This window comes from Oncorhynchus nerka, linkage group LG23 (assembly GCF_034236695.1).
Source record: "Oncorhynchus nerka isolate Pitt River linkage group LG23, Oner_Uvic_2.0, whole genome shotgun sequence".
Classification (NCBI taxonomy): Eukaryota; Metazoa; Chordata; class Actinopteri; order Salmoniformes; family Salmonidae; genus Oncorhynchus; species Oncorhynchus nerka.
The window spans coordinates 28,070,435-28,096,837 of record NC_088418.1 but is presented as its reverse complement, the minus strand read 5'-3'; the positions used below and the strand labels follow the sequence as shown (position 1 = coordinate 28,096,837).

Sequence of the window (26,403 nt, the reverse complement as noted above, 5' to 3'; positions counted from 1 at the left end):
CACATTGTGAGATTGTACTTGAGGGAGAAACTGAGTTGAATAATTTGGTATTTAAAAAAAATTGAGCACATCTAAGTGAAATATCTACTTTGTCATGACGATATAAACGGATGGATGTGTTCTAGACAAGTATGCCCATATGCTGATAGTATGCTGATTTGGCGATCGGGAGTGCAGGTAATTGTTATAAAAGCGTTATGTAATGTGATAGTGTGTTATCCCCTATCGCCAGTGACGAGAACCATGTAGTATGACCCTTTCCGACACAAGTTCCGGATTTCACATACGGACCACTTAGAAGTTAAATCACGGGGAGCATTTCTATTTTAACCACTGAACATAGGTTTACAAGAAATTGATAGGAGTTTCATGATTTGTATTTCTTGGGGATGGATCATGCCTTTAAGAGCGATGTTCTGGATGAGCAAGAGGAGACACTTCTACTCTAATAATGTAAAATAAATGCTGTTCTTATCGTATTACAGAGCAAGCGTGAAAATCTTCTGTTGCGGTACACTGCCTATGTCACTGTTCAGGTGGTCTGTCATCAAAGACTTAGAGTGATGGGGGCGTTGGCAAGGCACTCGCTGGTTGCCACCCCTGCCAGGGCACACCAAGAGTCAGGAAGCTGGCATGGACTTAAGGGAGCTGGTGGAATGAGGTTGTGTCTTCCAGGGATAAATAAGGCCCAGTATTGCTTTCCTTTGACACACACTTGTTCACACACGTGGACACACACTTACGCATGCCTACACGCACACACACACATATGGGGTTGGAGACTTAAATTTGGTGCATCTATCGATGGGTATGATCAATGTGTGGGTGCGCATTGCGTGCATGCACACAAGTGAATATGTCTGTACACCCCAGGCCCTGGTATTTGTGTGTCACCCATCTCACCCACCCACCCACTTGGCCCTCACCTTCCTCACTCAGCCAGCCAGACTCACCTATGTCCCAGGTGTCAGGGTCGTTGTTCTCCATCTCCTTGCGTCCGATGATGTACCAGATGCAGGCCATCCAGTGGGCCAGCAGGGCGAACATGGACATGAGCAGGGTGAGCACCATGGCACTGTACTGGGAGTAACGGTCCAGCTTCTGGAGAAGCCTCAACAGCCGCAGCAAACGAACCGTCTTCAGCAGGTGGACCAGGGAGGTCTGGGACCAAGAGGACAAAGATAAGAACAGATTTTTCTTCTTTTTTTTTTAGATTAATTTTGAGAGAGTGGAGTAGGTTGTGTAGATCATTGAAATTAAAAAGTAATTTAAATTGTTTTAATTATAATTGTTTTCCACATTCACTTGGTGTGGAGTAGGTTGAAGATAATTGAAATGAAATCCGAATTACATGTATTTTTTTTACATTTAAGGCAACATTTATGACAACAAAAGGTGGAAACTATGAAAACGAGCTGCCAGAACAGCTCCAATGAGCCTTGGAATAGCTTCTACAAGTGTCTGGAACTCTATTTGAGGGATGCGACACCATTCTTCCATGGGAAATTCCATAATTTGGTGTTTTGTTGATGGAAAACGCCGCCTCAGACGCCTCTCCAGAATCTCCCATAAGTGTTCAATTGGGTTGATATCTGGTGACTGAGATGGCCATGGCATATGGTTTCACTCAAACCATTGAGTGACCACTCATGCCCTGTGGATGGGGACATTGTCGTCTTGGAGGAGACCACTCCCATTAGGGTAGAAAATGATTCACCATAGGTTGAAGGTGATCACTCAGAATAGCTGTGTATATACTATCGGTGCTCATCGGCCATTGAACATAAAGATTACACAACAAGTTGAAAATCGCAAACTCAACAATGAGTCGTTTGGAAGGAATCAGTGGCTAACTGCAAGCATTGCAAAGCAACCAGTAGCCTGCTATTCAATGGAGTGGCTGTGTATTTTTTTTCCTGAGTTCCCACTATAAATCCAGAGAATGCCAGACTTTGATGACAAAGTTTGATTTAAAAAATTGCCCACAAAGGACTGCTGCGCCAACTTCAGTGAGCACATCACAAGGTGAATCCAAAAATGTATTGTATGCTGCTGCATAAATTATGTAATATGCCAGGGAGATATGTATACTGTAGCTAAGAAAGTAATACTAAGTGTATGTTGTGTAGTAAGATGATAGTAGCCCATGTGCCTCACCCTAATGATTTGGTCTATTTTCACCTCTTAATTTCGCCTAACGTTACTGTTCTGACTCGGTGGTGCTGCATATGTAGCCTATAACCTGTTTATGAGAAATCTCATAATCTAATGTTGTCATTGTCTGCTTATATGCCCCCTTTATTTATCCTACGGTTCTGACTTAGTGTACAGGGAAAATACTGTAAGAGCAGACCATGTTCTGCATTCTGTTGCTGTACATTTAAAAAGTGCTGAACACCGTTATATTGACTACGTCCGTCTTACTCCACGCTCGTTCGTTAATGTCTTCATCGAAATTACGGAATGCCTCTTCTCTGCTCATCGTTCCCTTATGCCATAGTTTGTACATCTCAATTATCAGTAGCAACCACATTTGTTTAAGCCATATCAGCTATGTTTTTGAAAAAGGCAGTATACGAGGCTGAATGAACTGTTTCGCTGCTAGACAAGGCTCCGCTGATAGCCAGGTGTAGCAGTGGTAAGGATTCACTCCATTGTGCTGGAAAGAACGCTCTACTGTTGAGACCGCTTTATGTAGGCCAGTATGGGGGCACGGTTTGTGGGCACCACTTGTCGCAGTAATAGTGCAATTAATGTATTGTTTAGTGTTGTGTAGTGTCTTTGCTGGCATGCATCTAAACAAATTGGGGGGAGTTTACCCCACCAAGATTTACATGCTAAAATCGCCACTGCCCTGTAGGCACCAACTTACCAAAGGTATTATAAATTACACTTGCTGAAATTCACTTGCCTCCAACCAAATTAATTAGAATTTATCCAGGCCATTTTTTTTATTCTTTGAAGTGAATTTGTATGTGTATAGGTACAGTATAGTGTACGTGAATATACGACCTCATATACCCACCACGGTGATGTTGAAGGCATAGAGCAGGTCAAAGGGCAGTGCAGCCACCAGGTCAACAAAGAACCAGGTGGTGGCGTAGTGGATGCAAATGGAGCGTGCCTCGTACACCACCTGACCCGACGTGCTCACAAAGGATGTTCGGAAGTTCAGGATGATGTCTGTGAATGGAGTGGGTATGAAATAAGTGATGAGGTTCCAAGATAGCTAAATGTTTGCTTAGTGGTCACAGAAATGTTTCAGTCATGGTAGCATAGTGGTCACCCAACCCTTGGGGAAAACCCTGTGCATGCTTTTGCTCCAGCCCTGCACGACAGCACCTAATTCAACGTATATCTCACCAAGAGGTGTTGTCGTTTCTGGCTGGAGCAAAAGACTGCACACCCAAGTTTTTCAGGACAAGCATCCGACCTGGGTTCAAATACTACTCAAGTATTTCAATTAATTTCACATTCATTTCAAAGTCAGTATTTGGATATTTTTCTTAAAAATAGTTGAATATTGGAAATACACTTGGAAAATATTGGTATGTATTTGAAAATACTAAAATACAGAGACAAGGGTATTTCCAAATATGCATATTTCAATATTCCATGCATTTGAACCCAGGTCTGTTTGGTCCTATGGTATTTGAAATATACTTGGAAACAATTGTTGAAAATAGTTTCAAATATTATTTATAGGAAATCATTTGAAAATACTTGAAAAAACTTCAAATAGAAGTAATCCAGCCAAATAATTTGAAAATAATTCAATACAGAGAAAATAAGTATTTAAAATACAAATACTTAAATAAGAATGTATTTGAACCAAGGTCTTAGTCTGACCAGGACACATACTATCTATCTTGGAAATGTATCTACTACAGGAGAAACACTGGATCAGATGAATATACTGGACATAACAGTTAATACAGTTAAGACTAAGAGAACAGCAAACCATAATTAAGCCAAATCCTGACGTGATTATTTCCAATCTCTTGCCTCCTATTCCCTAGATCCCAGATATCCTACCGCCTATAGAGTATCTCCATGGTGATGTCGTTGATGTTGGTGGAGCAGGTGGCTGCTTTCAGCTCCTATTTCCTATCCCTTATCTCCTACAACTTACCTCCTATCTCCTCCTATCCTTTCACCTTATCCCCTTATTTCATAAGAACATCTCCATGACAGTGTGGTTTTTGATGGAGAAGCATCCAACGTCCTATTCCTTATCTCCTACAACCTTCCCATCTCCTATACCTTTCCTTTCCTTTTCTCCCTTACTTCCTTACTCCCTCACCCAGGATGGAAGAGCATTTCCTCAACAATGTCGTTAACAGCGATGGCACGTCCCATTTCATATTCCTTACTTCCTACATCGTACAACCTACCTCCTACCTCCTATTCCCTTACTCCGCCCATCTCCTCACCCAGGATGAAGAGCATCTCCACGGCGATGTCGCTGACGATGGTGGCGCGGGCGGCCGTGTCCAGCTCGTCGTAAGGCGTGAAGCAGACGTTGTAGGGCACGGTGACCGCCACATAGAAGGTGGCCAGGAGGATCATCCAGTCCCATAATGCCTTGGATATGCTGTAGTGAAGCAGGATGAAGCGGGACTTCTGCACCGCCGCTACCTTATACTCCGGGAGGGACGAGGGCTTCTCAAACATGTTCTGAGGGGGAGAGAGAGAGCGAGAGAGCGGGAGAGAGAGATGTGTTGGTAGAATGATTAAAGGATGAATGGGATTGTGTGTGAAGGGAGGTGCTGAATAAGTTCTTGACCAAAACAGTCACCCACTTGGGCCAGTTTCTCAAGTTCCTCCGTTTCTCATTGTTTCTGCTACGCATCATGAATGCAAAAAGTATCACATTTGTCCATCAGTGCCCTATCAAAAAACGAAGTCCTCCGATCAAGATGACTTCCTGTGAGGGAGGAAGTGAGGCGACGATGAAGGGGAAACGACCAACTACGCCACACAGCATCAGAATGACATGCATGATTTCAACTCTTCCTTCAACATCCCCCCATCCAAAAGTCATCAGCTATTTCTCGCCCAAGTGTATTTCTCAACTTTCCTCATCTCGTCTCATTAAAGACAAATGAGAGAAGTGCCGATTCGATTGAACTTCGCCATAAAAATTTGAAATAGCACTTATTCATTCCCCCCTCGTTAGAATTTTTGATTGAGAAAGCTAATCATGGGTGAGATATATTATAATACCATAGCGAATCAGAGTGTCCATCCGGGGTTGGCATAATGACAGCGCAGATCTGACTATTGGACGTTATAGCCATAACAATGTTGAGGAGACATTAAGTAAAGCTATTACTTTGGACAGAAATGAAAGAGGGGTGAAGGGAAACAGAAAAGGCTAAATGGATCAAGGACTCCAACCACCCAACCCACAGCCTGTTCACCTCACTATCATCTAGAAGGCGGAGACAGTACAGGTGCATCCAAGCTGGGACCGAGAAATGCTTCTATCTCCAGGCCATCTGACTGTTAAACCGTCATCACTAGCTGGCCTACTATACCCTGCACCGTAGAGACCTCTTGCCCTATGTACATAAAGTCATTGAACACTGGTCGCTATAATAATGTATTCAGTATATACAGTATAAAATATATATAGTGTGTGTACACACCTTTTCCATTTATATACTGTCCATACTGTCTACACACACTATATATTCAATTTATACAGTATAATATTTATATATATAGCATGTGTGTAGACAGTATGGTAAGTATATAAATGGAAAATGTGTGTACAGCAGTAGTTATATAGGATGAAACATGACTAGAACAGTGTATACATATAAAGTGGGTAAAACGGTATGTATACATTATTATAGTGACCAGTGTTCAATGACTTAATTGCTTGTTCAGATATTTTGTATAATTTCATTTATTTGTTACTTTCTGGAATATGTGCGTATATTTTTTTTTTTTGGGGGGGGGGGGGGGGGTCAGCCTGGGTAATTAAGTATGAAATGTAATTTCCCTGGTATGTGTCCGGGAGGCGGCGAGTGTAAATCTTCTTAATGAGGCTCCTCGGGATGGATAGCCCTTACGTGGGGAAATAATTGGGGGAGCGAGGGAATTGTGGTCACACAAAAAAGGAGGGAGAGGAGGAGAGTGGCGTAATTATAACATTCCTAATTTTGTATGTGTGTGGGGAATAGTAAACGAAACAAACATTTTCGGTCAAATGCTATTTCTAGGGGGTTTAGGGTTAAGCTTAGAACTAGTGTTAGGGTTATAATTAGGTTAGGGTTAGGAGCTAAGGTTAGTTTTAGGGTTAGGTAAAATAGGATTTTGAATGGGACTGAATTGTGTGTCCCCACAAGGTTAGTTATACAAGACCGTGTGTGTGTGTATGTGTGTGTGTGTGTGTGTGTGTGCGTGTGCGTGTGCGTGTGTGTGTGCCAAAATTGGGATCAATTAGGAATTTCTTCATTTAAATTCAATTCAACCCAAGAATTTAAATTTGCATTGGACACACCTCAGAGGAAGCAGAATTTGAATATAATTTCATTCAAAGCAATTCAAAGAAATTCAACAGATGTGAAATAAAGTCATTCCTTTGACATATATTTTACAAAAAACGTCTCTCACATAATTCAAAAAAATATACAGATACCATTTCAAATATGAACTTGATTATAACTCAGCTGTCAAAAAAAAATGTGTGATGAGATGTTAGATTGTTCTCTTCCATTCTGGAGTCTTTGATTTGATCTAATGCATTCTGGGAAATTTATTTTTTCTAATATGTAAGTGAAATTTGAATTATTATAGACAACCTACAAAATTATACAATAATATTTATAATTTTAGGCAAATGAGTTAAAAAAAAAAGTAATATTTCAACCATATGTTATACATATACATGGTTATACAGGTCAACATCTACATTTGTATAGGGATGTGTCTACATACAGTACATAATAGCCATTTGAATTTGAATACTCATTTCATTTTCATTCAATAGAAGTTCTACCTTTAATTAAAATTCTGTTTCCTGTGAGGTGTAGTCAATTCAAATTCAAGAATTCAATTGAAATGAAAGGGCACATCGCAACTCCATTCAGAATTGACCCCAACCCTGGTGCGTGCGTGCGATGTAAATGTCGGAATTGTCCCCAAACCATCACCTCTTGACCCATAATGACAGGCTCCTCTCGATTGTGAAAATGTGCAATATAAAGGGAAGAAGAAAAGAGGGACACTTTACAGTTACAATGACCATGTGTTATTTCCCACTTGTTTCGACTGCTGGGATGTTTCCCCCACTTCAATTAAGAAGCTGAATGGCACTGAGGCAAATCCAAGGAAAAGCCAAGCTGATTTAATGTTTTTTTTTAGCGAATGAGTCAGGGACGTCAGCGAACGCTGGGACTTCTTTTTTAATTTGGCTCACATTACATCACCGGGGTCGGGTCAATCCATCCTTCCGACAGCCAACAGAGCACGTCCTAGTGTTGATGAGAGGCGAAAAAGCCCGCTGCGGGCCCAAAGTGTTGCTAAATCTCCCTGCAGCAACAGCTGATCTTTGTACTTCATCAAAAGCTTTACCCAGGCAACCCTAAAACGCGTATATCCCCCAGCATGCTTTGAGCTGAGAAAAACAAACCATGACACAGACAGATCATGGTCTCCCATCGTCTCTTGATGAGGTAGCCCTGCCTGTGACTTCAAAATCAGTGTCAGCCCGTTGGTTTCTCTCGTGAGCGACCCGGGTTTATATCTCGTTTGTAACACAGAAAGACAGACTTTCTCTCGAGCAGAATACAGCACAGAGTAAAGGTCCAACCAGCTGAAATGGCTGAAATAACAGCATGGTTACTGTTAGATTTTTACCACAGTAGACGGACGTACAACGACCAACTCCACATTGTTGCTTCATCATCTCCCTCTTGAACACTCCACAACAACCTGCTCACATAAAAAGCAGGTCAAGACTGGTGGACTCATTGGAAACTGGGTTACAGTAGATTATATAAACCAGGGGGGACTAGAATTACACACTCCCAACCCCATAGGGAGATAGAAAAAGAGAGTGGAAGAGGCAACGAGAGGACAGAAATGAGAAATACTTAGCTGAATCAGGTGTTTTATAGAGTAGTTCTGGAACAAAACCCTGAACACCCAGTAACTCTCCAGGAGGAGGGTTAGCCAACCCTTGACACAATCGATTCCTTGCCTCCTTAAAACCCACAGAAAGACGAATCCCCTGAACAAACAGCCTAGATATAGGAATTGGGGGTAATCATGGTGTATTTTAGGGCACTGAGATGCTTTGCAGTTATCCCACACTTTCTCTGAAGTTACAGCGTCAATCCTTCAACAGCCTGTTCTCTCTTCTCTCACACACAGGTGTTCCTGCCTTCCTGGACTGGTGCTACAAATAGTGAGCTATTCACAGCACGACAGCACGACTAACAGGGAAGAAATGAAAGGGGGGGATAATGATATACACTACCGTTCAAAAGTTTGGGGTCACTTAGAAATGTCCTTGTTTTTGAAAGAAAAGCACTTTTTTTTTGTCCATTAAAATAACATCAAGTTGATCAGAAATACAGTGTAGCCTTTGTTAATGTTGTAAATGACTATTGTAGCTGGAAACGGTGGATTTTGTTATGGAATATCTACATAGGTGTACTGAGGCCCATTATCAGCAACCATCACTCATGTATTCCAATGGCACGCTGTGTTAGCTAATCCAAGTTTATAATTTTAAAAGTCCAATTGATCATTAGTAAACCCTTTTGCAATTATGTTAGCACAGCTGAAAAGTGTTGTTCTGATTAAAGAAACAATAAAACTGGCCTTCTTTAGACTAATTTATTACTCGTCGCCAAACCCACTGGCTACAGGTTATCTACAAGTCTCTGCTAGGTAAAGCCCCGCCTCATCTCAGCTCACTGGTCACCATAGCAGCACCCACTCGTAGCACGCGCTCCAGCAGGTATATCTCACTGGTCACCCCCAAAGCCAATTCCTCCTTTGGTCGTCTTTCCTTCCAGTTCTGCTGCCCATGACTGGAACGAATTGCAAAAATCTCTGAAGCTGGAGACTCACATCTCCCTCACTAGCTTTAAGCACCAGCTGTCAGAGCAGTTTACAGATCACTGCACCTGTACTTAGCCTATCTGTAAACAGCCCATCAGGTGTATCTCACTGATCATCCCTAAAGCCAACACCTCATTTGGCCGCCTTTCGTTCCAGTACTCTGCTGCCTGTGACTGGAACGAACTGCAAAAATCGCTGAAGTTGGAGACTTTTATCTCCCTCACCAACTTCAAACATCAGCTATCCGAGCAGCTAACCGATCGCTGCAGCTGTACATAGTCTATTGGTAAATAGCCCACCCATTTTCACCTACCTCATTCCCATACTGTTTTTTTATTTATTTATTTACTTTTCTGCTCTTTTGCACACCAATATCTCTACCTGTACATGACCATCTGATCATTTATCACCCCAGTGTTAATCTGCAAAATTGTATTATTCGCCTACCTCCTCATGCCTTTTGCACACATTGTATATAGACTGCCCATTTTTTTTCTACTGTGTTATTGACTTGTTAATTGTTTACTCCATGTGTAACTCTGTGTTGTCTGTTCACACTGCTATGCTTTATCTTGGCCAGGTCGCAGTTGCAAATGAGAACTTGTTCTCAACTAGCCTACCTGGTTAAATAAAGGTGAAATAAAAATAAAAAATAAATCTATCTACCTACCTCATCCCCATACTGGTATTTATTTATTTTGCTCCTTTGCACCCCAGTATCTCTACCTGCACATTCATCTTCTGTCGATCTACCATTCCAGTGTTTAATTGCTATATTGTAATTACTTCACCACCATGGCCTATTTGTCTGTGTGCTTAAGGTTGTTGTCCTGTTGGAAGGTGAACCTTCGCCCCCCAGTCAGAGGTCCTGAGCGCTCTGGAGCAGGTTTTAATCAAGGATCTCTCCGTACTTTGCCTCGATCCTGACTTGTCTCTCAGTCTCTGTCACTGAAAAACATCCCCACAGCATGATGCTGCCTCCAGCATGCTTCACCGTATAGACGGTGCCAGGTTTCCTTCAGTCGTGACGCTTGGCATTCGAAGTTCAATCTTGGTTTCATCAGACCAGAGAATCTTGTTACTCATGAGCGGCTTTAGGTTCCTTTTGGCAAACCCCAAGCAGGCTGTTATGTGCTTTTTACTGAGGAGTGGCTTCCGTCTGGCCACTCTACCATAAAGGCCAGATTGGTGGAGTGCTGCAGAGATGGTTGTCCATCAACTCTAGAGCTCTGTTAGAGTGACCATGGGTTCTTGGTCACCTCTCTGACCAAGGCCCTTCTCCCCGATTTCTCATTTTGGCCAGGCGGCTAGCTCTAGGAGGAGTCTTGGTGGTTTCAAACTTGAGACCAATGTGTTCTTTGGGGACCTTCAATGCCTTGACACGATCCTGTCTTGGAGCTCTACGGACAATTCCTTCGACCTCATGGCATGGTTTTTGCTCTGACATGCACTGTCAACTGTGGAACCTTATATAGATGGGTGTGTGTTTCCAAATCATGTCCAATCAATCTAATTTACCACAGGGGGACTCCAATCACATTGTAAAAACATCCCAAGGATGATCAATGGAAACAGGATGCACCTCGCTCAATTTCGTGTCTCATAGCAAAGAGTCTGAATACTTATGTTAATAAGGTTTTTTCTTTTTAATACATTTGCAAACATCTCAACCGACCTCTTTTCCCTTTGTCATTACAGGGTATTGTGTGTAGATTGCTGAGGATTTTTATTTATTTAATCCATTTTAGAATAAGGCTATAGCATAACAAAATGTGGGAAAATACTTTCCGAAGGCACTGTATATACAGTACCAGTCTTGGACACACCTACTCATTCCAGGGGGTTTCTTTGTTTTTACTATTTTCTACATTGTAGAATAGTAGTGGAGACATCAAAACTATGAAATAACACATATGGAATCATGTAGTAACAAAAAAAAGTGATAAAAATATATATTTTATATTTGAGATTCTTCAAAGTAGCCACCCTTTGCCTTGAGGACAGCTTGTACACTCTTGGCATTCTCTCAACCAGCTTCATGAGGTAGTCACCTGGAATGCATTTCAATTAACAGGTGTACCTTGTTAAAAGTACATTTGTGGAATTTCTTACCTCCTTAATGCGTTTGAGCCAATCAGTTGTGCTGTGACAAGGTAGGGTTGGTATACAGACGATAGCCTATTTGGTAAAATACGAAGTCCATATGATGGCCAGAACAGCTCAAATAAGCAACGAGAAAAAAACTGTCCATCATTACTTTAATTAAGAAATGAAGGTCAGTCAATACGGAACATTTCAAGAACTTTGAAAGTTTCTTCAAGTACAGTCGCAAAAACCATCAAGCGCTATGATGAAACTTGCTCTCATGAGGACAGATACAGGAAAGGAAGACCAAGCGTTACACCTGCTGGGGAGAAAATGTTCATTAGAGTTACCAGACTCAGATATTGCAGAGCAAATAAATGCTTCAGAGTTCAAGTAACAGGCACATCTCAGCATCAACTGTTCAGAGGAGACTGTGTGAATCAGGCCTTCGTGGTCGAATTGCTGCAAAGAAACCACTACTAAAGGACATCAATAAGAAGAAGAGACTTGCTTGGGCCAAGAAACATGATCAATGGATATTAGACCGGTGGAAATCTGTCCTTTGGTCTGATGAGTCCAAATTTGAGATTTCTGCTTCCAACCGCTGTCTTTGTGAGACGCAGAGTAGGTGAACAGATGATCTCCGCATATGTGGTTCCCACCTTGAAGCATAGAGGTGTGATGGTGTGGGGGTGCTTTGCTGGTAACACTGTCAGTGATTTATTTAGAATTCAAGGCACACTAAACAAGCATGGCTACCACAGCATTCTGCAGCGATACCCCATCCCATCTGATTTGCGTTTGGTGGGACTATCATTTGTTTTTCAACAGGACAATGACCCAAAACACACCTACAGGCTGTGTAATGACTATTTGACCAAGAAGGAGAGGGATGGAGTGCTGTATCAGATGACCTGGCCTCCATAATCACCCGACATCAGCCCAATTGAGGTGGTTTGGGATGAGTTGGACCGCAGAGTGAAGGAAAAGCAGCCAACAAGTTCTCAGCATATATGGGAACTCCTTCAAGACTGTTGGAGAAGCATTCCAGGTGAAGCTGGTTGAGAGAATGCCAAGAGTGTGCAAAGCTGTCATCAAGGGTGGCTACTTTGAAGAATCTCAAATATTAAATATATTTAGATTTGTTTCACACTTCTTTGGTTACTACATGATTCCATAATAATGGTCTGGGGCTGTTTTTTTAATGGTTTGGGCTAGGGCCCTTGGTTCCAGTGAAGGCAAATAACGCTACAGCATACAAGACATTCTAGATGATTATGTGCTTCCAACTTTGTGGCAACGGTTTGGGAAAGGTCCTTTCCTGTTTCAGCATGACAATGCCCCTGTGCACAAAGCGAGGTCCATACAGAAATGGTTTGTCGAGATCTGTGTGGATGAACTTGACTGGCCTGCAAAGAGCCCTGACCTCAACCCCATCGAACACCTTTGGGATGAGTTCGAACACTGATTGCGAGGGACTTTCTTCCAGTGTTCCAACATCTACTGGAAAGCATTCCCAGAAGAGTGGTATAGCAGCAAAGGGGGGAACCAACTCCATATTAATGCCCATGATTTTGGAATGAGATGTTCGACAAGCATGTGTGCACATACTTTTGGTCATGTATAGTACACAAAACATTAAGAACACATGCTCTTTCCATGACATAGACTGACCAGGTGAATCCAGGTGAAAGCTATGATACCTTATTTATGTCACTTGTTAAATCCACTTCAATCAGTGTAGATGAAGTGGAAGAGACAGGTTAAATAATTGAGACATTGATTGTGTATTGTGTATTGATTCTGCATTTTTGTCCCGCCCAGTTGTATCATTGCACTCTGATGCAAAACGCAGCTCTGGGTGTACTTTAAGACCGCGTAGAAGCCTCAGAGCGATCGGGTAGGCTGTTTTCCAGTTTCAACCAGCTGGATTTAGGACCTCACAGACACCACCACAGCATGCGGACAGACACCACCACAGCATGCGGACAGGCTGTGTGAAGCCAAAGCTTCTGAAAGGCTGGCGTATTGGACCAGCATGGGAGAGATGAACCGAGGCAGCTGCTGTCAGTGTTGTTATTTTTCTCAGAGTTGTAAAAGCAAGGAGAGCAGAAACTGGCTTCTCCTTAGTTGACTGATCTAGCTGGCAAGATAACTGTTTTTTGACAGAAAAATACATGTTTATTCCCAGTGCTGAGCTAGTAGTGTAACTGACATTCTATGTTAGCTAATGTTTCATCCCCTCTCGACTGAAGTGAATGAACACCTAGCAGCTAGTTAGCTAGCTAGCAGCTACCACAGCCAGTTCAGCTCTAGCTAGCCTCTAGCTATCTGTCAGGTAGCAGCAGCTGTCACGTCTACTCCTGCTCCTCCCCTCCGGTGTTTGACGTCGCCGGTTTACTGACCACTGGTCCTGGGAACCATCATTACGTACACCTGGCTTTCATCATTACTCGAACCTGTGCTTCATCATTAAGCACACCTGGACTCCATTACCTCACTCATTACCTCCCCTTTATCTGGCACTCCTTTAGGTTCTTTCCCCATGCAGTATTGTTTCTGTTTTCATGTCTAGACCCTACTCTTATGTTGTACCAGTCCATGTTATGTGTTATATTAAACTTACTACTTTCTTCTCATCTCCCAGCATCTATGTTACAGTATCTAACAGCTGTTGGAAATGTTTTATTGCCTTTGTTTTGTCCTGTTTCAGTCAATTTGATGATGCACCATTGTATCATTAGAAAGTAGAGCTATCCAAATGTTGGCTAATTATAGCTAGCTCCCTAAATGTAGCTATTAATTTTGCCTCAATCACACTAGACCTGAATGAAACGATGAAATCAGCGACCAAACGATTGAAGACCGATATTCTGGCATTTATAGGACAAGCAAGAAGCTTTAAAGATTTAAACTTTTTTAAGGAAGTCTGATAAACCTCTAAAGTCGATTTCCAAACTGTATCAAGGGTTGATAGAGGCTTTGCCCGACACAAAACCTAGGAGACGCTATTGACGATGATGAATGGATACAGATATGTTAGAATGCCCATTCATGTTCATATAATCTCAGACATAAATTTCTGCAGTTTAAGACCATCCATAGAACAAACTATATGCCAGTGAAACTGAATATCATGCACACAGAAATGTAATTATTCTGCTGGAGGTGTAAAACATAAACAGGGACATATTTGCATATGCTATGGTCTTGTGAAGGCTAGCTGAATTCTAACAAAGAGTATGTTCTTCTATCTTAGCATGTCTGCAGATTCTTCCTTCTCCCTGTTTTTGTTTGCTTGGAAAAGTTGATAGTGGAGACTTATCAGAATAAACTGTAACCTAATATGTAAAGTGGTAAAGAAATGCATTACAATTTCTTCTAATCCTCCCACAATAGATGGAAGAAATGTCAAGGTATGTGTCACTAGATTTGATTTACTATAAGATTAAGGGTATACTGTGCACCTTTCATAAGGTTGTGATGTCTTATATGGAATACAGTACAGCAAAAGGAGTCTGTATTGAAAACATGCCCACACCAGGGGAGATACAGTTCCTATTTAGGAAATCCCTAGCTCCTGGGCTGCTCAGTCCTGGCCCTGGGGGTCTGCCGTACTGTCGTTGTCACTCTGGCCTTTGCCTAACACACCTGAAACCAATAATGAATATTTAGTCTGGTTAAGATTTGATAAAGACAAAGACAATCAAAAGTCTTTGTACGTCATTTGTAAGAGTTGTTCATTTGTTAGGCTATTGGTTGAAGGTGCAACAAAATATTATTGAATTATCATTGATCTAGTTCAGTCTTATCAATCGCTAAAACATATTTTAAAATGATCTCTTACTTGTTGACTGGGCATTTTTGTGTACTTTATGTTGTTCTAAATAGAGACGGTTCGACGAGCCATGGGTCATATTAGATTGTGTAGAAATGCAGGAAGTTAGCTTAAAATACCCAGACCCCCACCAGGTTATGTCCCCCCCCACTTCTAAAACCAAAGATGCGCCCCTGGTAGTAGGAGTTTGTGTGAAGAACTGCAACACTGCTGTGTTTTTCACGCTCAGCAGTTTCCAGTGTGTATCAAGAATGGTCCACCAGTATGCATGTACAGTTGAAGTCGGAAGTTTACATACACCTTTGCAAATACATTTAAACTCAGTTTTTCACATTTCCTGACATTTAATCCTAGTAAAAATTCCCTGTCTTAGGTCAGTTAGGATCACCACTTTGTTTTAAGAATGTGAAATGTCAGAATAATAGTAGAGCCTAGTACTTTAACTTCCTGACTGTTGTCTTGTGATGTTGCTTGAATATATCCACATAATTTTCCTACCTCATGACGCCATCTAATTTGTGAAGTGCACCAGTCCCTCCTGCAGCAATGCACCCCCACAACATGATGCTGCCAACCCCGTGCTTCACGGTTGGGATGGTGTTCTTCGGCTTGCAAGCCTCCCCCTTTTTCTTCCTAACATAACGATGGTCACATAACGATGGCGGTTTTGGAGCAGTGGCTTCTTCCTTGCTGAGCGGCCTTTCAGGTTATGTCGATATAGGACTCGTTTTTACTGTGGATATAGACACTTTGGTACCCGTTTCCTCCAGCATCTTCACAAGGTCCTTTGCTGTTGTTCTGGGATTGATTTGCACTTTTGGCACCAAAGTGCATTCATCTCTAGGAGACAGAAAGCGTCTCCTTCCTGAGCGGTATGACGGCTGCGTGGTCCCATGGTGTTTATACTTGCGCACTATTGTTTGTACAGATGAACGTGGTACCTTCAGGCGTTTGGAAATTGCTCCCAAGGATGAATCTTGTTTGTGACTTGTTTGTGTCTACAATTATTTTCTGAGGTCTTGGCTGATTTCTTTTGATTTTCCCATGATGTCAAGCAAAGAGGCACTGAGTTTGAAGCTAGGCCTTGAAATACATCCACAGGTACACCTCCAATTGACTCAAATGATGTCAATTAGCCTATCAGAAGCTTCTAAAGCCATGACATCATATTCTGGAATTTTCCAAGCTGTTTAAAGGCACAGTCAACTTAGTGTATGTAAACTTCTGAACCACTGGAGTTGTGATACAGTGAATTATAAGTGAAATAATCTGTCTGTAAACAATGGTTGGAATAATTACTTGTGTCATGCACAAAGTAGATGTCTTAACCGACTTGCCAAAACTATAGTTTGTTAACAAGAAATTTGTGGAGTGGTTGAAAAACAAGTTTTAATGACTCCAACTTAAGTGTATGTAAACTTCCGACTTCAACTGTATGTATGTATGTATGTATGTATGTATGTATGTATGTATGTATATTTATATATGTGCATTGCATTGCATTCAGGAAAGTATTCAGACCCCTTGACTTTAAAAAAAAGAAAATAGGTTAAACCCTTATTCTAAAATGGATTAAATTGTTTTTCCCCCTCATCATTCTACACACAATACACCATAATGACAAAGCAAAGACAGGGTTTTAGAAATGTTGTCAAACTGAAATAGAAAATTTACATAAGTATTCAGACCCTTTCCTCAGTACCTTGTTGAAGCATCTTTGGCAGCGATTACAGCCTCGAGTCTTCTTGGGTATGACGCTACAAGCACACCTGTATTTTGGAAGTTTCTCCCATTCTTCTCTGCAGATCTTCTCAAGCTCTGTCAAGTTGGATGGGGAGGGTCGCTGCACAGCAATTTTCAATCAGGTTCAAGTCCAGGCTCTGGCTGGGCCACTCAAGGACATTCAGAGACTTGTCCACAAGCCACTCCTGCGTTGTCTTGGCTGTGTGCTTAGGGTCATTGTCCTGTTGGAAGGTGAACCTTCGCCCCAGTCTGAGGTCCTGAGCGCTCTGGAGCAGGTTTTCATCAAGGATGTCTCCATACTTTTCTCCGTTCATCTTTCCCTCAATCCTGACTAGTCTCCCAGTCCCTGCCACTGAAAAACATCCCAACAGCATGATGTTTCACCGTAGGGATGGTGCCAAGTTTCCTCAAGACGTGACGATTGGCATTCAGAGTTGAATGCATTCAGTTGTACAACTGACTAGGTTTCCCCTTTCCCTTTCCCTTTGCCAGTCTTGGTTTCATCAGACCAGAGAATCTTGTTTCTCAAAGTCTGAGAGTCCTTTAGATGCCTTTTGGCAAACTCCAAGAGGGCTGTCATGTGCCTTTTACTGAGGAGTGGCTTCCGTATGGCTACTCTACCATCAAGGCCTGATTGGTGGAGTGCTGCAGAGATGGTTGTCCTTCTGGAAGTTTCTCTCATCTCTACAGAGGACCTCTTGAGCTCTGTCAGAGTGACCATTGGGTTCTTGGTCACCTCCCTGACCAACGTCCTTCACCCCCGATTGCTCAGGTTGGTCAGGCGGCCAGCTCTATGAAGAGTCTTGGTGGTTTCAAACTTCATCAATTTAAGAATTATGGAGGCCACTGTGTTCTTGAGGACCTTCAATGCTGCAGAAATTTTGGAGTACCCTTCCCCAGATCTGTGCCTCGACACAATCCTGTCTCGGAGCTCTACGGGACAATTCCTTTGATGTCATGGCCAATTGAATTTACCATTTAATCAGGAAACAGGATACAACTGAGCTCAATTTTCGAGTCTCATAGCAAAGGCTCTGAATACTTATGTAAATAATGTTTTTTTTTTCTATTGGGGTATTGGGTGTAGATTGATGGATTTAATCCAATTTAGAATAAGGCTGTAACGTAACAAAATGTGGAAAAGGGGAATGGGTTTGGATACTTTCCGAATGTGCTGTTAACTGGAGAGAGAGAGAGAGATTCTCTGTGATCCCATGAGCATTCCTAGAATGTAAATGAATATGTCCTATAACTTAGGCAGCAACGATTATAGAAATCCCAACGTGTGTGTAATATAGAGAGAAGAGTAATAACTCATACTTGTGCGCATACATGACCATACACACACACACCACAAGCTTTTTGACCATACCCACACACTCTCTCTACACACATGTGCACATGCACACACACGAGTGTACACACATGACAGAGTGAGTGTCATCTCTCCACCTCCCTCTGTGTTGGATTTATAGTTGGCTTCCCCCTCTGTCGCACAATCACACTTGGAGAGGAAACATGATCCTCGTTCTGGGTCTCTAGGTAGATGAAAATGCCAAGAGAAACGGCTACAATTACCATATCCCTATGGTACTGCAATATATGTTACAATATACTGGCATGTTCCCAAAATATACTGTAATAATAGATGTTCATAATAATATGTTAATGACATTGTGTTATAATTATGTTATAATAATATAATGTAGATGTATCAACCTGCAGTGTGTAAGGGACAATCTATCTTTTAATATATTTTATCTATAGCAGGTAAACATAATCTTAAAGCTGAAATGCGCATCATTTGAAACAGCGCCACTGTCCGCCCCAGCGCACTGATCTTACCTCCAAACGAGTTTCAATGCCATACAACACTCCTTCCATGGCCTCCAACTGCTCTTAAACGCTAGTAAAACCAAATCCATGCTTTTCAACCGTTCGCTGCCTGCTCCCGCACGCCCGACTAGCATCACCACCCTGGATGGTTCCGACCTAGATTATGTGGACATCTATAAGTACCTAGGTGTCTGGCTAGACTGCAAACTCTCCTTCCAGACTCATATCAAACATCTCCAATCCAAAATCAAATCTAGAGTCGGCTTTCTATTTCGCAACAAAGCCTCCTTCACTCACGCTGCAAAACTTACCCTCGTAAAACTGACTATCCTACCGATCCTCGACATCGGCGATGTCATCTACAAAATAGCTTCCAATACTCTACTCAGCAAACTGGATGCAGTTTATCACAGTGTCATCCATTTTGTTACTAAAGCACTTTATACCACCCACCACTGCGACCTGTATGCTCTAGTCGGCTGGCCCTCGCTACATGTTCGTCGCCAGACCCACTTGCTCCAGGTCATCTACAAGTCTATGCTAGGTAAAGCTCCGCCTTATCTCAGTTCACTGATCACGATGGCAACACCCACCCGTAGCACGCGCTCCAGCAGGTGTATCTCACTGACCATCCCTAAAGCCAACACCTCATTTGGCCGCCTTTCCTTCCAGTTCTCTGCTGCCTGCGACTGGAACGAATTGCAAAAATCTCTGAAGTTGGAGACTTTTACCTCCCTCACCAACTTTAAACATCTGCTATCTGAGCAGCTAACCGATCGCTGCAGCTGTACATAGTCCATCGGTATATAGCTCATCCAATATACCTACCTCAACCCCAGATTGTTTTTATTTTATTTACTTTTCTGCTCCTTTATCTCTACCAGTACATGTTCATCTGATCATTTATCACTCCAGTGTTAATCTGCTAAATTGTAATTATTCACTCCTATGGTCTATTTATTGCCTACCTCCTCATGCCTTTTGCACACAATGTATATAGATTCTTTTTTTTCTACTATGTTATTGACTTGTTTATTGTTTATTGTTTACTCCATGTGTAACTCTGTGTTGTTGTCTGTTCACACTGCTATGCTTTATCTTGGCCAGGTCGCAGTTGCAAATGAGAACTTGTTCTCAACTAGCCTACCTGGTTAAATAAAGGTAAAAAATTTTTTTTAAATTAAGTTATTGTTTTTGTTGAAATGGAGGAGAGGAGCATCCAGCACCGTGAAAACATTTCTTGCAGTATACTCTGCTGTTTTATCGCGCATGCATCGATGTGCAATGATATCCAATTATGTCAGAGGGAACAAAACAGTGTTCGCAGTTTGAAGAAACTTCTTTGTTTTTGTAATATTGCAAACTGACGCGGCAGTTTCTCCAAGTTCAAACCCCCGAGCTGACAAGGTACAAATCTGTCCTTCTGCCCCTGAACAGGCAGTTAACCCACTGTTCCCAGGCCGTCATTGAAAATAAGAATTTGTTCTTAACTGACTTGCCTGGTTAAATAAAGGTAAAATAAATAAAAAAATTTAAAAGTATGGATTCCAGCTTTAATGCCATATATTGACATGCCAGCAGCATACCACCCTGCATGCCACTGCTGGCTTGCCTCTGAAGCTAATCAGGGTTGGCCCTGATGGGAGACCAGATGCTGTTGGAGGGCCAGTAGGAGGCACTCTTTCCTTTGGTCCAAGGACACCCTGTGTTTGGGTGCTGTCTTTCGGATGGGAAACCTGTCCTGACTCTCTGTGGTCACTAAAGATCCCATGGCACTTATCGTAAGAGTAGGGGCATTAACCCCGGTGTCCTGGCTACATTCCCAATCTGGCCGTCATACCATCATGGCCACCTAATCATCCCCTGCTCCCGATTGGATCATTAATCTCCACTCCCCTGTAAACTATTCCCCAGGTGGTTATTGTAAATGAGAATGTGTTCTCAGTCAACTTAACCGGTAATAAAAAAATAACAGAGTTGTAGGTTTGCTACTAACCCTCTAATTAGTGATTTTTCAGCAGCCCCCCAAGAGATGAGTCTGACATTGAAAATGACCTGGCATGTGCATGCGTGTGTAGCATTTTGTGGGAAGCGGAGTGTACATGGGAACTGCTGTGTGTGCCAGTGTGTAGGTACGTGAGCTATGCGACTGTGTGTCCGAGTGTGATTCATTCCGAGCAGGTGTGAGTGAGCCTGTATGGCGGCGTAAACAGTGCCATCTGCGAGTAGGTGGGATCGGAAGCGTGGCACCAGGCCTCTGGCAGACGAGGGGGAGGTCGTAGCACACCGATGCCCAAGAAGGGGAGAGGAGGGCCTGAAACACACCCCCTCAGCCCCTGCTTTTCAGTATGAAAAATCTCTCTGGAGGCCCTGTAGACATCCCAACACCCAGGGGAGTAAGAAAACCATCAGGGACATATATGATGACCTATATAATGCAGCTGCTGCTAGTGCAGCATTGCCATGTTCAAGACAGCCACAGTAACACGGTTGTCACTAGTTAATAAAGCCACAAAGGTAGAATTATGGATAAACCCCGCCTAGTTCTAAAATGTATCTTCATATAATCTGATTTGAAAACCTAACACTAACCTTAAGCACACTACTAACCTTATGCCTAGCCTTAAATTAAGACCAAACAGCTAATTGGTATAGCCAATTTTGACTTTGTGGCTGTAGAATCTGACTTTGTGGCTGTCTAGTTGAAACCCAGCAACACCCAGGGGGATAATGTAATCAGTTTCCACTCTGACCCCTAATCCACAATGCAGGTGACTCTATTCCTTAGAAACTGCCTTGAGTCTCCCGGCAACCATGGCTGGGAGGCTAAGATTTTGCCATTTTAATGCTGTGACTCCAGTTTCAACCTGCAGAGGAGGGAGAAATTGAGTTTCATGTTAGACCACACCAGTGGAAATGGATGTTAGACCACACCAGTGGAAATAGATGTTAGACCACACCAGTGGAAATGGATGTTAGACCACACCAGTGGAAATGGATGTTAGACCACACCAGTGGAACTGTATGATGTAGAACCTGTCTTTTGTTAGTTATTTATTGACAAGCCCAAACAGTTATTAAGAGGCTTTGAACTTCACCTATATTAGTTTTATTGGGTATTTGAAATACCCATTTATCTTTGGGATAAGTTTGAGTGTATGAACTTAAAATGACCATTATGAATTTGGATAAAGTTTGAATGATTGTTGTTCCTTGCTCAATAATTATCCAAACAGTTTTTGTAGTGTGAAAGCAGTTGAAAGCATAACGCACATCTGTAAACCAATTAACCAATCAGGAATCAGCTAATCAACCCAATGTACCAATAGAATAATTAATAGAGGGGGTCCCAGTACTCACACTGCCCAGGTTGACCTCTCTCTTGCCGCCTCTGGAGAACTGGCTGGTCAGATGGTAGATCATGGTCCGCCCCCGCTTCCTGGCTTCTCTGAAGTGAGAGCTGCCACTCTTCCTGCTCCGCCTCTTATCCTCTGAAACGTTCAATCACACAGTCACCTCCATGACGACTTCCATCTGTTTTTTAACATGCTTGTGTCATGTCACAAGACAATACAGGTCTACAGCTCGGTGTCTATATGAGTTACCTACTCAAATCATATCTTTGAAGTTAACACAAATGGCTGCCCAACGGCATAATAAATAAATAATAATAATGACAAACAGGAGAACATTGCGGAGGGGAAAAAAGGTGGTACATCATAAACCACATCCAAACCAAAGGAAAATAGTTTTTGGTGAGAGCGATTTTGAAGTGTGGCCTACCTTCTTTCTTGTGATGCACTTTGCCATGTGTGTCAGTGATGTCCTTGAACGAGAAGAGGAATAGGACCATCTCCCCCTTCTCGTTCTTTATGGGCACAACGTCCAGTAGGCACCAGAAAGAGGTCCCTGAACAAAGCAAACAAACAAAGATTTTTTGAGAACAAAAAGAAGCAATGTAGGACATGATCCATGAGCTTCCTTGCATCATTACATGTAAATGAATAAATAAATGAATGGAAAATGATACCGCAAAAAAAATGACGTTGCTCAGATTAAAAATGGTACTGCTGGCATCTCATTAATAACAGTGATAAAGCAGATAAGAGAAGAAAAAAAACTCTTGCAACCGATTGCTCACGTTGGCTAGCTAAGCTCTCTTGGTCTCCTTGGACCATGCAATAGATGTCTAATGTTAAGGCTGAGTTTAGCCAAAGTAGCAATTCAGCAGCAATTCAGGGTCTCTTGCTTTATTTAGATCTGTAGACACCCAGACTATCAACAAACTTTCCATTCAGTAATTAGCAACACAGTGGTTCACATAATTTCCTGTATACGGTTTGGGTCTCTGTTGAGGGAACAAAGCTTATAGTAAGCCTGTTTCGGAGGTGGGAGAAGCTCTTAGTGCTGTGTTCTGTGTGCAAGCGTTACATCTTATTGTGGGCCACAGGACAATACTGGCAATTCGTTTAGAATCCTACTTAAAATTCAGTCATTCAGAGGCGAGTGTATGTTCACACATGGACACACACAAACTCACACACACACACACACACACTAATTCCTTGAGTTAAACACGGCAGCCCTGTTAAACCTACTGCATAGATTCTCGTCCATATTTCCGTCTCTGCTTGCTATTAGCTCCTTCCATCGCTCATGGGTTACAGGCTCACCTCTGTCACAGCTTGAGCTCTCCAAATTCAGACCTGACCATGTCCAAACTCTTCACTCGGGTCAAACTGCTCAGATTGAACTCTGTCAATAGCATGGTACATGTTGTAGTATGTAGTATGGTGCTGATTTCAAATACTTTATCGGTGCTTGAATGAGTGTGCCTGGTTTAATGGACTAATAGAGTAGTCCCCAAACTGCAAACCCCACCCATATGGCACTCCAGGCAAACGCTCCAAGCAAATGCTCAAAGTATTTGAAAGATTTCAAATAGTAGCTGAAGCCAGGTCTGCGTCTATGCTCGTGGGGCACACTCAATCATCACAATAGAATCTCTAGAACAGACATCCCCATTAAATAGAATAGAATTCTATTTCTACGATCTCATTCTCACCGTTCTTCTTGTAGAAGTGGACCTCAGTCTGGAACTCCTCTCGTCCCTCCAGGGCCTTCTCCATCTGCTGGGCCACGTGCTCGCTGGTGTCGTGGCCGTACAGAAAGCGGCAGCTGCACTTCTTCTGCATCACCTCAGTGCGCGCGAAGCCCGTCAGCTCGCAGAAGCCGTCCGAGCAGTAGACGATTGGGTAGCCGCGGTGGCCCTGCGCGTTGCCCAGCAGGAAGTTGCTGTCTGTGGGGTCGAGGAAGAGAATGAGAATGTTTGTCATTCAGGAGTGTTTGGAAAGAACTGTTTGGTTCTTGCATGGGCTATGTAGACTTACAGTAATAGGTAGGCCTATGCCTGGCTGAGAGGTAGCAATTCCTGGCAGACCACCAAGCACCAGCCCGTCTGACATAAAACAATGCTCTTCTTGCCCTTTCATTCTATCCACACCTCGGGCTCCATCTACCCCCTTTCTTTTCCCCTTTTTTTCTCTCCATCTCATCAGCACCATGGACAGTGTCAGCCTAAACAGTACAATAGTAGTCTCGCAGAGCATTGGTGCTGTATTCACACATTATGGCAAAATTCCAATAATCTCTCCAAGTCTGCACGTGTTCACTGCAAACGCATTGGATTGTTGTATGTATGGGCAAGAGGGACCAGTCATTTACCTTAAAATCCATTAAGGGGAGTAAGCAAGTGCAAATTTTGGGAGAAAGTAAAGATTTATTGGGATCACAACCTCTATTAATTTAGCTATGCCTGCAGGCTCTACTACCACAGATGACCAAACACCAATACCTCTGCCCAGGGGATCAACCCATTCCTGTACATGTAGGGATCACATAACAACATGTTCACATATGCCCAGTGGCAACAGACATGCTCTCCTCCCGTATTCCACAGAATAAAATAACTGTGCACCGTAAGCAGTTTGTGGCGCCGAAAAGCAACAGTCAAGTACACCTGACTGTGTCTGGCATAACTGGCATTTACATCATTTAAACATCTCGGTGTTGAAGTAAGGGCCGGGATTTGGATTTACACTTTAGGTCTACATGTCCATTAGATATGTAACCTAGGTTCCTTGAGGAGGAAGGCTACAATGTTTCCAATGTAAAAACATTCAAGTCAAAGACTGAATCAAGGCAAGCTTGACACACACCACCAGCAACTCAAAATTCCAGAGGGAGTAGGCTACACTCGGAGGAGGAGTGCAAGAGCACGACGAAGGAGAGCTAAGCAGCTGACGACACGCTTTAGACAAACTAGCGCTTTAATTGCCCGTTCTCGACAGTCAGGAAGCCATCCGCTGGGGATTTTTCAAAGTGGTGACAGCCTTCACGGGCGTGCAGCGAGCGACAACAAACCCGCCACGGAGGAATTACATAAAGAGAAGCAGGCAGCAACCACCGGATCCACGGCCTCGACACCGGCAGTCAATGGAAGTTTTGTGGCGAACGGTTCCTGGCAAGCTGTGTCTTGAGAACCTGAGACTTGATTGGCTATTTATGGCCCTTTGTGAAAGAGTCTGATTTGGTGGATTAAAGTGGTTCGTTATGAGGACACGCTGACTGTCAATGTTTTATCGTTTTGTAGCTACAAAATGTCAGAAAACTGCAACTCACCAAACAAGTTCAAAGAGTGTCAAACAATGAGCGTCTACTGAAGCAATGCCAATAACTCCTGAGGTCTAGAGAGAAACACTGACAACGTAGCAAATACTATAGGCCTCCATGTACTCTTTACATGCTACCTTGTAGTCCTAACCATCAAACACTATATACATGTAGCAGAGTAGGCCTATAGACTACAGTTTGTTTTGCTAGTTTGTTTTTGCTAAACTCAACCCTTTACATCTTCAGCTTATGCAATATGGTCTAAGAATACATTCACTAACTCTAGTCAGCAGTATCTCTATATTGTCTCCCAAGTGGGTCAAGGGTACCCCATAAATCACAGTGTAAGAATATCTTGGCACCAAAATGTTGAGCTATTCTGTACTTGAATGTATTTTTCATTCTCTGATACTGACTAACCATGCTCACGTGCGCTGTCATCTTTAGTGTCGGATTTGCAACTTTCTTCATTGATGCAACTGCCCCAATTTAATCAACTGTAAATACAGGAAAACCACTTCACTCCGAATGTCAATGCTGTTAAAACCAACACACACCACCAAGTTCTTCTTGTGGATGTTGCCATTGGGTATTGACACAGATATTGACCTGAACACACCTATCCTTAAAATCACAGCACGGAATAAAGATTGAGTGAACCCGCATTGTGGTTGCCCTTTAGCTGTGATAGATTGAATTGAGCCTGTTGGAGTATTTTCAGAATCATTTTTGTTGTATTGTTTGCTAGCTGGCTCTCATTGACTACCGATGTTGCTAAAGCTAGCTAGCTAGTTAATATAACTTGTTTTCTCCAAATGTATGTTAGCTAGTTAAGTTATATTATGAATATAACTAATCTGCCGTCGACATCAGATTTGAGAGCACTTGTTAGCTCCAAAGGTAGTTTGTAGCTTTGACTGCATGCTGAAGGTGCATGCAGAGCCATCCAGTGGCTAGCCACACTACAAAAATAATTTTACCAGGTTCCTGTGAAGCAATTTTATTGACAGTCCACCACAACATACCCGAGAGTCTCGTTATCAGCAAGGTGTATGTGTTTAATTTAATTGTGTATTAAAAACAAGTTTGAGATCATTTTGAGGGGTTTTCTTCAGTGGTTTGAATGAGGAATTAGGCTGCCCGGAAAA

At 42.4% G+C, this 26,403-nt stretch overlaps 1 protein-coding gene across 1 annotated transcript in view; it reads right to left on the bottom strand.

Moving 5' to 3' along the window:
• Positions 1-26,403, bottom strand: part of kcnh4b (potassium voltage-gated channel, subfamily H (eag-related), member 4b) — a 62,462-nt gene that overhangs the window by 21,301 nt on the left and 14,758 nt on the right. Inside the window, exons 2-7 of the mRNA XM_029629576.2 lie at positions 23,649-23,882; positions 22,367-22,492; positions 21,944-22,074; positions 4,434-4,677; positions 3,026-3,183; positions 954-1,161 (exon numbers count right to left, since the gene is read on the bottom strand). Coding sequence (XP_029485436.2) covers positions 954-1,161; positions 3,026-3,183; positions 4,434-4,677; positions 21,944-22,074; positions 22,367-22,492; positions 23,649-23,882 — 1,101 coding nt within the window. The remainder of the gene's footprint in view (positions 1-953; positions 1,162-3,025; positions 3,184-4,433; positions 4,678-21,943; positions 22,075-22,366; positions 22,493-23,648; positions 23,883-26,403) is intronic.